Genomic DNA, 12,974 nt, shown 5'->3' on the forward strand with positions numbered 1-12,974 from the left:
GTGTGTGAAAGTTGAAAATCATTGATATGGAAACGAGTGAAACAGGTTAGAGAAACAGGTGTGTGAAAGTTAAAAAAACACATGTACCAGCCAAGTGTTGTTACACCAGAGAAAGTGAATGAAGTGCGGGAAAGAATGGAAGCAAGCCCGAATAAAACTGAGACGTTTAGCACAACAAGTTCACTGATCATATTCCAGTGTAGGGAAGGCGGTCAAGACACTCTCACTTTATCCCTACAAAATGCATGCAGTGCATGAGTTACCGGATCCGGATCCGGATATAGAGAAACACGTGTCGCCCACTGTGAGTGGCTCCAGAGGATGGTAAAAGAACAAGATAATGTTTTCGATGTTGTGCTTTTACAGACGATGCATGGTTTCATCTTCCTGGGCATGTTAGTTCACAAAACACTCATTTACTGCTCAGTGAACGATCTTATGCAGTGCATGAAAGGCCATTGCATTCCACGAAAATTTGTGTTTGGTGTTCTGTACTTCGGCAAAGAATTTATTGATCGAATTTTCTTGTCAGAATAGTAAACTCAGAACGATAAATCAACATAATCCATGAGTTTAGGAATTATTTAGGGTTCTGAAAAAAAAAAATCACACTGTAGATGTATAATGTGTGATGTGTCAAGCAATGTGCAAGATAAAGCTTTTCAACTTGTTCAGGTGTAAGTGTGTGAATCCATTATTATCTAATAGTAACCTGTCTTAAGACCAATATTTGTTTATCTGTTTTTTTAATATCCAGGATTCCTGTACCCAAGTGCTGCTGTATCGCGGTGCCAACAAAGATGTGAAAAATTTCAACAACCAGACGGCTTTCCAGGTACATACAAATCCACTGCTTGCTGCCACATATCCACTGCCACATATCCTAGATAGGTATTTGCTTCCTCTTCTTACTGTATTTTCTTCTAATTTGTCTGACAACTATCAGTATCGGTGAAGCTCACGATGCACCGGTCGTTTTTATTATATACTATGTCGTTCAAAATACCTATGATAGGTATACCTTTGTTAGGTGTTGTCTGTCGATGTGTACGCCCTCCCTTCCACCCCGCCCCCCTCCCCTCTCCCCCGACTCTTTGCATGCAGTAGTGTGTGACTGACAGCATGCAGTGTATAGTGGACTCCATTTAAAACAAATTGCCCTGTAGATAATTTTTCATGAAAGAGTAGAAAGTCTAACAGTGGCGTAGCCGGGCTTGTTTGATACTTCTTTTTTTTTGTATACAAGATCGAGGCTCGTGAAAGAGCGAACATTAATCACACAGAAAGACAAACCGACACATAAAACATATAACATCGGGAGCGGTAGACAAGATGGGGAGAGAGGGGGAAGGACACAAACACAACATTTGAGAGCAGGGACCGAGAGACATGGAGACATGGAGACATCGAGAGATCTGAGAGAGGGCGAGGGCTTTGGGGGGGGGCATGGGAAGGGGGGGGGGGGTGGGACAGGTATAAAATATATGGACACTGCCAGGACTTCCAGGAAAGAAGTTGGAATTTCAAACAAGGTGGATCTGGGGTGAATTAGCGGGGGTAGAAAAGATCAAGGTTTTGGATGGGGGAAGATGAGAGATGGTGGTGAACACCTGTTTTAAAGACCTGGAGGGGGGAGTGGGATTTAAGGGAGTGTGGGAGTTTGTTCCAGAGGCGGGAGAAAAAAGGAATGAAAGAGTGAAGGTGAGCAGAGAGCCGAGATTTCGGCAGTTTAACCATCAGAGGGTTGCTGGCAGATCTTGTGCGACCTGTAGGAATATTTGGGGGACAGAGCACAGAGAGAGCTGGGGGTGCAAGGCCGGAGAGGAGTCGGTAGAAGACAGAAAGACCACCTACCTACCTGCCTGCGGTGAGTGAGTGAAAGGCCCTCAGAGATAGCTTCATCGCGGGAGATTCCAATAATTCTGAAAGCTTTGGTTTCAACAGCGTGAAGCCGAGCTAGGTGTGAGGCAGGAGCACCGGCCCATAGGGGAGAACAGTATTCCATTGAGCTGCGGATGAAAGCCTTGTATGTGGTGAGGAGCTCAGGTGTGCCGAGGAAGGACTTCGCACGACGGAGGATGCCCAGTCGGCGACTGGCTTTGGAGGCCAGCTTGGAAATGTGGTTTTCCCAAGAAAGATCATGGCAGATAGTGAGACCCAAAAGCTTGAGCGACAGAACTTCTTGGAGAGGATTGTTGAGAAAGTAGATGGGAGGGTTGTGCAGTCGATCTTTTCGGAGAGACATAGTAAGAGTGTGAGATTTGTCAGGATTGAAAGACATGTTCCACTTGTTTGACCAGTCTGTGATTTTGTCCAAGTCTTCAGAGAGTGAGGAGGCTGCAGACTGCCGATCTGAGGGAAGAGGAATGGAGCGGCAGAGAGTGGAGTCATCAGCAAAGAGATAGAGAGGATTTTCAAGAGTCAGAGAGATCATTGATGAAGACCAGAAAAAGCACAGGGCCCAGAACACTGCCTTGGGGCACTCCAGCCTGAACAGGAAGAGGAAATGAGAGAAACCCATTCAGGGCCACACGTTGACAACGACTAGAGAGGAAGTCCGCCAGCCATGCATGGAGATTTCCATGGATACCAAAGGAGGAGAGTTTGGTGAGCAGAGCGGGGTGCCAGACCGTATCGAAGGCACGTGATATGTCGAGGAAGACAGCTCTAATTTCCTGTTTGGCATTGAGGACCTCCATCCATTGTTGAGACAGCAGAAGCAGCATGTCCAGAGTAGAGTGACCTGGTCTGAAACCAATTGATGATCAGAGATCAAGCCATTGGAGAAGAGGAAAGATTTAATATCCAAAGCAATGATGGATTCCATGACTTTGCTGATAATTGGGAGAAGGCTGATTGGTCTGTAGTTGCTAGGATCTGTTTTTGCACCTTTTTTGTGCAAAGTGGTGATGTTGGCTGATTTCCAAGCAGATGGCAGTTAACCTTGAGCAAAAGAGAGGGTGAGATAGAGCGGCAGAGCAGGATTTTAGGACCCGTGGGCTGATGCCGTCGGGTCCAGTTGCAGAATCAGAGTCGAGGGTTGACAGAAACTTTTCCACCTTGTCAGGAGGAAAGGACACGGAGTCCAGGAACAGCTGGGTACGACTGGGTATGGTGGGTCCAGAGAGGGATGGGTTTGGGACACAAGATTTAGAGGCAAACACAGAGGTGAGGCATTCAGCTTTTTCACGTGCGGAGTCAGCTGTGTAGCCGTTTGAGGTATGATTGCGATACTTTAGTTGAAGATGATAGTATGACCTGGGTGGAGATACCAGTTAGTAAATAATGTTCGTATTCAATGATTTTGAAGTTCTCTAAGTCTCGAAGCTGTCTGTCACCATGGAAGTGAAGAGATTGCATTGAGACACCTGGTTTATTCTATACGTTGGTCAGTTAGTCAACACTATCAAAGTGACCGCAGCACCACCCCAACACATGCCACTGGGTGTGCTATGGAATGAGGTGTTTTATGGCGACCGGAGTGCAAATCCTGCCACCAACCTCCTTGAGAGAAGACCCAGTATCCTGGTACTCATTTTGCCGACCTCAGAAGGATGACAGGCTGAGTCAACCCCACCTGGTGTTCATTTAACAGCTGAACGGGATTGGAACTCAGGACCTCAGGATCGCAAGCCCTCCACCCTAACCGTTAAGCCAACACCAGCCCAACCCCAATTATATATGATCTGGGGGGCATGTACACCCCACACCCCAAACCCCCTCCCCTCCCCGTCATATATCATCACCCTGTTGTCATAATTTCAGTTCCCCCCAATTATCAAGTGTGATAATTTTCCCCAAGCAGTTATATGACGTAATATATGAACGTTCCCTCAAGTGTGTTGGAAGAAACATAACTGGCAAAGCCAAACGGCATTACATTCTACCTTTCAGAGCGTAATTGTCGGCGAAAAACTCACCCAATATGTAGGATAAATATGAGGGCCAAACATACATACACACATACACACATACATACATACATACATACACACATACATACATACATACATACATACATACATACATACATACATACAGAGAGACAAACGCTGTAAACACCGGAACCAAACATCTACGTTTGTTTGTTTAATCGTTTGTTTAATCATGAATTTTCCAGATTCTAAAAGCCTCTTTGCGAGTATGAAGAAGAGGAAGAAGCGCTACTGTATCGTTTATTCACACAGCAGTTTTAACGGAAACATTTATTATTCTACGACAGTAGAAACCCTTTAGAAGGACACGGAACGAATATACAAAATTATATATACAGCAGTGATATTTTGCGAAGCAATAGAAAAGTATATAAAACTACACAGAATGAGACCACAAACAACAACAACCTCAGCCACGATGACAATCGAGTGTTATAAAAGATCCTTATTTTCACGTGTTTTACTTCATGTGTTTCACATGTTTGTGTTTCACACTGAATGAAAAACGTGAAGGGAGAGCATGTAGATTGTTATTTTATATATATTTTTTATTGTATACAAGATCGAGGCACGTGAAAAAGCTAACATTTATCACACAAAAAAATCAGACACATAAAACATACTAGTACCCGACTGCAAAGCCGCAATGAGCCGGCGAAGCCAAAGCCTCTTGCCACTATTTTACCCATCACGATGGCATCAGTGGGTTAGGTAGTTGGTAGTAGGTAGGTGTAGTAGGTACCGTACCTGGTAAGACTTGGTAAAAGAGAAGAGCAGACAGTCCTCCCCAATACCTACATACAATAAATGTCACAAGAAGCTTAAGGAAATAACTATACGATGTGCTAGCTTAGCGCCTATTTTAAGAAATTTTAACTGGGCTTAATATACGTTTTCACAGTATGTGTGTAGTCTTCTAACTTCAGTCGCTGTCAGGACTGGTTCTCTCCGGGCACTGCGGCTTCCTCCACCAGAAGAAGTTAGCTTGCAGTAAGATCAGTGCCGACAGATCAGACGATAGCGCCGTTTCAACGGCAATGTGTGACTGTCGTTAATCAAACCGTGTCGATGGCGCTGATTGGCTGACCTAAGCTGATCGCTGATTGGTCAGCTCACAAAATTTCGCAAATTCAGACCTAAAATGACACCATTTGCTTTCTGGATGAGATTAAAATTGATAAAATTTACTTCTTGATTAATTCGGCGAATTCCGTCTCAACTTCGGATATTTCCGGCTGTGAAAAACTATCCCCTACGGCCGCGAGATTTCTAAAAAAGAATTATTCGTCAATTTTAGAATATTTAACGCCGTTTTCAGCCTCCGAAACGCGTAATAAGCTTTTTTGAAGTATTTTTTCAAATGCTCGAATCTCATTGGTTCCGGTGTTTGGTGACGATTTTCGTTGAAGATAACAAGGTTGGTCTTAAAGTGTTTTAATTACAAATTAGAGGTGCATAAGATTGTGGATCAAACAAAGACGGGTGAAACAAACTCCTATTGAACTTTTTCGCAATTTTGTTATGCGTACTTCCGCATCCGGAAGATGGCGGCCTCCATTGAGTGATTTGGTTTTTGAAATATTTTTTCAAATGCTCGAATCTCATTGGTTCCAGTGTTTGGTGACGATTTTCGTTGAAGATAACCAGGCCCGTGCGGGCCGAGGTTGGTCTTAAAGTATTTTAATGACAAATTAGAGGTGCATAAGATTGTGAATCAATAAAAGACGGGTGAAACAAACTCCTATTGAACTTTTTTCAATTTGTTCGGCATACTTCCGCATCCGCAAGATGGCGGCCTCCATTGAGCGATTTGGTGCGTCAAAGCTTCGAAATTCTCAAGGGATCCAGCAAAATCTGGCTTTTCAATATAATACGTACGCATTCATTCACAACACCGGCTTCGCCGGCTATAATAAGGGGAGCGGTAGACAAGATGGGGAGAGAGGGGGAAGTACACAAACACAACATTTGAGAGCAGGGACATCGGGAGATCTGTGGGAGGGAGAGGGCTTGGGGAGAGGAGGTGTGGGAAAGGGGAGAGGGGGGAGAGGAAAAAACACAAGGACTGCAAGGACTTCCAGGAAATAAGTTGGTATTTCAAAAAAAGTGGATCTTGGGTGAATTAGCGGGGGTAGAAAAGATCAAGGTTTTGGATGGGGGAAGATAAAAGATGGTGGTGAACAGCTGTTTTAAAGACCTGGAGGGGGAGGAGTGAGATTGAAGAGAGTGAGGGAGTTTGTTCCAGAGACGAGAGAAAAGAGGAATGAAAGAGTGAAGGTGAGCAGAGAGTCTTGATTTTGCCAGTTTAACCATATTGAGAGCAGGGACATCGAGAGATGTATGGGAGGGAGGGAGCTTGGGGGGAGAAGGCGTGGGAAAGGGGGGAGGGGGGATAGGAAAAAACACAAGGACTGCAAGGACTTCCAGGAAAGAAGTTGGTATTTCAAAAAAGGTGGATCTTGGGTGAATTAGCGGGGGTAGAAAAGATCAAGGTTTTGGATTGGGGAAGATAAAAGATGGTGATGAACAGCTGTTTTAAAGACCTGGAGGGGGGGGGGGGGGGGGGAGTGGGATTGAAGAGAGTGAGAGAGTTTGTTCCAGAGGTGAGATAAAAGAGGAATGAAAGAGTGAAGGTGAGCAGAGAGTCTTGATTTTGGCAGTTTAACCATATTGAGAGCAGGGACATCGAGAGATGTATGGGCGGGAGGGAGCTTGGGGGGAGGAGGTGTGGGAAGGGGGGTGGGGGTGGGATAGGTAAAAAAAAAAAACACATGGACACAGCTAGGACTTCCAGGAAAGAAGTCAGTATTTCAGAAAAGTGGATCTGATACATGAAAAGTGATACATGACAGGTTCAACTCTTTGTTCGGCCTGAACGGCATAGGTGTGGAGTCAGCTGTCGTACCGCCATAATGACATCACATCACCCCTGTCATGTGACCAGATCCTGAGCTCTGATTGGTGTACGTTTGAGGGGACATACATACATACATACATACATACATACATATATACATACATACACACATGCATACATACATACATATGGACAGACAAACACTGTTCTAGATGCCTTTGCCCTATGGGCTATGCTGTAAAAACAAAGAAGTGATGCCGTGTGCGAAGGCATGGAGCATAGAGAAATTGCTTGTGCTTGCGATTAAAATTTTGCAGAGAAACTTGAGTGGGGTTTGGGGTCGTGTAACATATGGGAGTGTTAAACACTCGCTGCACACACATGTTCTAGAATGGAAATTAACCCGTGCCGTTTAGACTTTAACATATGCATCCCTGCCTTGATTTTGTGTGTTTTTCGCCTTCACCTGTTTCGGCATGTCAACGAGAACCTAAGATTAGGGCGAAAAGCACTGCAATAATACTTTTGAGCATTATTTTAAAATATTTTTGCAGTTTTATTGTACAACTAGTAAATAGCCCATCATATATGACGGGTTGGAACAGCTTATCCGACAATGCAGCCTAGCTTCACGTGTGCTTATATCTTCTTTATTTTTTAGACATCATACGGACGTAAATGAACACTCATTTTACTCTGCGCATGTGCATCATGCATCTGCATCATGCATGCATGTGCATCTGCATCATGTGCAGCGAATTTCACCTCCCTGCGCCTTGTATTTATTGTTATTTAAAAAAACGCTTCTGTACACCGCCCTTGAGGTTCGGTTTGCAAGCCACCGCCTACAATTCCAATAGCGGAGACAGAATTACTCTTTTATGGAAAATATTTTTCTAGTTTGTTTCATCCTCAACAATAGACTGAGGTGAACACACATTCGTGTTAAAAGATTGGCCTTTAAAACCTGCCCTTATGAAGGGTGACAGACTTCAGTACAAATACACAAACTAAAATGGACATTGTGTTTTATATGGTAGATTGCTGTCTAAAAATATTATCGTTTCCAAGGGAGTTTATTGTACTAGTGGGGGGCATGCTTGCTCATTGCAAGCAACTACTCGGATGCACCTACACACATAAAAAAATATATAAGCTTCATATATTTGATGAAGTGGTTTGTGAAAAAGCTTTTTATATTTGATGAATTGGATTATGGTTGTATTCTATATGTAGCGAAATAACTCAAATAAATCAAAAATTATTGATTAGAATGACCTCTGTATTTAAAAGTTTGCAGCTACAGTCGTGGCCAAAAATATTGGCACCCTTGCACTTTTTTCAAATAATGCACAATTCTTCCAGAAAACGGTTGAAATTTTAAAATCTTTTGGTATCCACATATATTTCTTTGGATTGCAGTGGAACAAAATAAAAAACGCTGAAAAAATTACTAAATCTTAGCTTATTCCACACAGAAATCCTAAAGTGGCCTGGACAATATTATTGGCACCTTTTAGAAGTTGTCAGAAATAATTAGGTTTCAAGCAGGGGATTCTCCTTTACGTTGAAATTGAACTCACTTGTGGTGGGTTGCAGGTGCCTGTAATAGAAAAATCACTCATTCAACCAGTTTGAATAGAGAAAAGGAGTCATTCTGCTGTTTTGTGTCACTTTGTACCGCAATGAGCATGGAGAAAAGAAAAGAAAAAACCAGAGAATTGTCTGAGGAGGTCAGACACAAGATTGTAGCCAAGCATGGACCATCCCAAGGCTACAAATCCATCTCCAGAGACCTTGATGGTCCTGTGTCCACCGTATGCAATGTTATCAGGAAGTTTAAGGCCCATGGCACTGTAGCCATCCTCCCTGGACATGGCCACAAGAGAAAACCTGATCGAAGATTGCAGCGAAGGATTGTTTGAATGGTGGAGAAAGCACCTCGATCAACTGCCAAACAGATTCAAGCTGACCTTCAAACACAATGTACGACAGTTTCAACTCGCACCATCCGTCGCCAACGCAATGAAAGGGGGTTATATGGTAGGAGACCCAGGGGGATCCCACTGCTGAGAAAGTCTGACTGGAATTTTCCAAAACACACCTGAACATGCCAAAATCCTTCTGGGAGAATGTCCCGTGGACAGATGAGACCAAATTAGAGCTTTTTTGTAAAGCACATCATCTCTATGTTTACAGAAAACAAAATTAAGCCTTCAAAGAAAAGAACACCTTCCCTACAATCAAACATGGAGGAGGTTCAGTGATGTTTTGGGGTTGCTGTGCTGCCTCTGCCACAGCAGCCTCTGCCACAGTTTTGGGGTGCCTTGAATGTGTGGATGGCATCATGAAATCAGGAGATTACCCTGGCATTCTGGAGTGCAATGTTCAACCCAGTGTCAGAAAGCTGGGTCACCATCGAAGGTCATGGGTCTTGCAGCAGGACAATGACCCCAAACACACTTCAAGAAGCACCCAGGAATGGCTCAAGACAAAACGCTGGACTGTTCTGAAGTGGCCAGGGATGAGTCCAGATTTAAATCCCATTGAACACCTGTGGGGAGATCTGAAAACAGCATTTGGGAGAAGACCCTTCAAATCTGGGAGAACTCGAGCAGTTTGCACAAGAAGAGTGGGCCAAACTGCAAGTGGAGAGGTGTAGGAAGCTCATTCATGGTTATAGGAAGCGCTTGACTGCAGATATTTTGTCCAAGAGCTGTGCTACCAAATATTAAAGCTCATTTGTCAATAATTTTGTCAATGCCATTTCTTTTTATTTTCTGATTTAAAAGGATATATCAAGTTCTGAATCAAAAACAAAGGTTCTGTAATATTAACAGTGAAATAAAGAATTGTGGAGATCAAATACTTTTGTCAATTCCAACTTATTTTTTAGAGAAAATTGTGAGTTATTTGAAAAAAAGTGCAAGGGTGCCAATATTTTTTGGCCACGACTGTATCGTCATTTTTATGGAAATATGGCAAAATTTATAAAATAGGAGGTGGACGGGGCACGTGTTGCCATTGCTTAGCAACCAGTTCGAGTGTAAGCTCCGTTGTATTGGGTCACGTGACCCAACGTGAGCAGAGCGAGTCTTTATTCACGGATATTTTCGTTTATAGACATTTTCTGACGCTTTAGTGATTTTTTTTTTCCTGAGATATTGCCTTTGAGTTGCATCAGAATGTGAAATTTCATTATTCCACCCCACCTCTAAAGTATTAAACATTTATATCGGTCAGAGTCAGTGGTATAAAAAGTTTTATATATTCGATTTATCAAGCAATAGGTGTCAGTGTTGGTCAAGTTAATTTTCGTGTCGTGTTTAGAAGTCAGTTTTCATTGTCCATGCAATTATGCAATAATGAAAATTTAAAATAACATTAAACCAAATATTATTTCCACACACCTACTAACACGGGTTCTTCAATGATATGGAATATTGTATTACAATGTATGTCATATACAGTAAAGCATATGATAAATCCAACATGTTCGATGGTGGTGTGGTTCCTTTAAGTGGCCTAGTCAGGCCAACGGAATTTCCTATTGCATCAAATGCTGAGTGCATGTATGTCCCAAGTCTAAACACTCATCCAGATAACATGCAATGCATTGGAAGTGTTTTAATGGGAATATAATCAGTAAATTAGCCATAAAGTAATACATTTAAAGATCTTCTCGCTCTGTGTTGTCCAAGAGACTGCCATAAATAAACAAATTCAACCCATCATATGCACATTTTGTGTGGTCATGGTGAGCTCCATAAGAGATGCATGATAGACAAAATGTGAACTGAATGCACTTTCAACATCACACGTTTTTATGTTTAGTGCATCATCATGTATGGCAATTGCATGTTATGATTGTATCGTACAATCTTCGCCGTTCAACATCTCAATGCGATTGCCAAAGGTAAACCTTCCCTGGCACCCTCGATCCAACGATGGCCATATTTTTTGGGACTGCCATATGACCTTGACCATCAACATTTAGGGATAGAGTGTAAATTCAGAAATCGTGTCCACACCTTCAGTCTATCCAGAAAACTCAACTTCATGAAAATCAGAGGAAAATTATTCAAGTTATGATCAAGTTCAAGTTATGTGTTTTTAGTTAATTAGGTCACTATATGACAAATAAAGGTCAAGGATACTAATTAAATATCAGGTGCACAACTTCAGTGCAGATCCACTATGATGATGCAAAAACATCTTCGAAGGCCAAGCGGTCTTTTAGATTCCGCATTGGCAAAAATGAACAATGACCAACAAACGCATTCCTTTATTTCGGCAGCCATTTGACCTGGACCTTTAATCCAGAGGGATATGATGTAAATTAAGCGTAAATGCACCTTGCGCGAGGCTATCTACTTAGGGCAATTTCATTTCAATCGGATAAACCTGAGTCGAGTTATGGTGAAACATGTTAAAATGTCTTTAATTAGGCCATGACCTTGAGTACGATGTCAAGGTCAAAAAAAGATGTCAACCCTGCATACTTTCTACTCCCATTATTGATGAAAACATTCTGAAAGTCAGATCCAGTTCTGAGATACAGCTCAGATTGGCAGGAAAGAAAAACCTAAATGATGGTTCCCTACTCCTATGGGTCAAAGAATCTCCTTGGTACCACGAAAAATTGGGGGCACTAATTGTAGAAACAAACCCTACAACACGTATAAGCCTCCACCTATCCGAGGGGGGGGGGGGGGGGCGGGGGAGGTGGCTTAATGAAAGAACATATCAGCTGGACACTATTATAGGTGATAGTGATCAAACAAAATATTCATCCCTTAAAGTTCCCTTTCACATCTCTTTATGATATTATTTCGCTTCTTCTGCTTCTCCTATTATTATCCCCATGCTTTAAAGTTTAAAAAGATGGTGGGTATTGTTTTCTACTCCGGAGGGATATCTTATCTGCTCCGGAGGGATATCTTATCTGCTCCGGAGGGATATCTTATCTGCTCCGGAGGGATATCTTATCTGCTCCGTAGGGATATCTTATCTACTCCGGAGGGATATCTTATCTGCTCCGGAGGGATATCTTATCTGCTCCGTAGGGATATCTTATCTGTTCCGTAGGGATATCTTATCTACTCCGTAGGGATATCTTATCTACTCCGTAGGGATATCTTATCTACTCTGGAGGGATATCTTATCTGCTCCAGAGGGATATCTTATCTGCTCCGTAGGGATATCTTATCTACTCCGGAGGGATATCTTATCTGCTCTGGAGGGATATCTTATCTGCTCCGGAGGGATATCTTATCTGCTCCGGAGGGATATCTTATCTGCTCCGGAGGGATATCTTATCTGCTCCAGAGGGATATCTTATCTGCTCCGTAGGGATATCTTATCTGCTCCGGAGGGATATCTTATCTGCTCCAGAGGGATATCTGCTCCGGATCTGCTGTATCTGTCTCTGTCTGTCCATCCGTCACGCCATCGCCTCCTATTAATCGATTGTGCAGAAATTCACAATACTTGGTAGATATGACCACCACATGGCAAGAAGGTGTGATAGCTGTATCATTTTTGTCCCCACCCCCTGGAGCCATGTAATTGGGTGAGGGGGAAGGCAGGGTGAAAAGGTCAAATACCAAAAATGCAATTACAGGCACATTTTAAAACATTTTGAAATGAAACTTTGCATATGCACTGAACATTGGGGGATGCATGAAATATGTAACGATTTTTTGGATTTGATCCTCGGTTCATGTTCTAGGGGGTGGGCAATTACAGTCACCGAGGTCGAAACAGAACATTTTTAAACTCAAAATTTGATAATGGGTCATTCTAGGTGGAACATTTGCCATCTTTCAACATTGCTTTACGTGGAAAGTGTGTGGATTTGTGATGGTGCGCCGTTAACTTCTCTCTCGTTCAATTTTGTTTGTGCATTCCCTCTGCCCTTTCTTATCATCCTCATGGACCCAGGTCGCCATTGTTGCAGGGAACTTTGACCTTGCAGACATTATTCACAAGCACCATGAAAGTGCTGTTGGTAAGTCAATATATATAAACAATATATATATTTTTTCAATCATTTGATTTGACGAACCATACTCTTGACGGAGCATTGGTGCTGCCAGGGTTAGACTGGGTGGTTTGCCATTGCCTTCTCAGTATTGTTTTTCTGTGCTCTATTCCTTTAAATAATGAGTAAGCAAGAAAGC

The 12,974-nt window shown here is 42.6% G+C and overlaps 1 protein-coding gene across 3 annotated transcripts in view; it reads left to right on the forward strand.

Annotated features, from left to right (window-relative positions):
- The window catches only part of LOC137430737 (uncharacterized), a 265,309-nt gene that overhangs the window by 122,940 nt on the left and 129,395 nt on the right, over positions 1–12,974 (forward strand). For all 3 annotated transcript variants that reach the window (XM_078781624.1, XM_078781623.1, XM_078781625.1), the window contains exons 9-10: positions 758–835; positions 12,736–12,802. In XM_078781624.1, coding sequence (XP_078637750.1) covers positions 758–835; positions 12,736–12,802 — 145 coding nt within the window. The remainder of the gene's footprint in view (positions 1–757; positions 836–12,735; positions 12,803–12,974) is intronic.

This window comes from Myxine glutinosa, chromosome 7, assembly GCF_964187855.1.
Source record: "Myxine glutinosa chromosome 7, kmMyxGlut1.1, whole genome shotgun sequence".
Lineage (NCBI taxonomy): Eukaryota > Metazoa > Chordata > Myxini > Myxiniformes > Myxinidae > Myxine > Myxine glutinosa.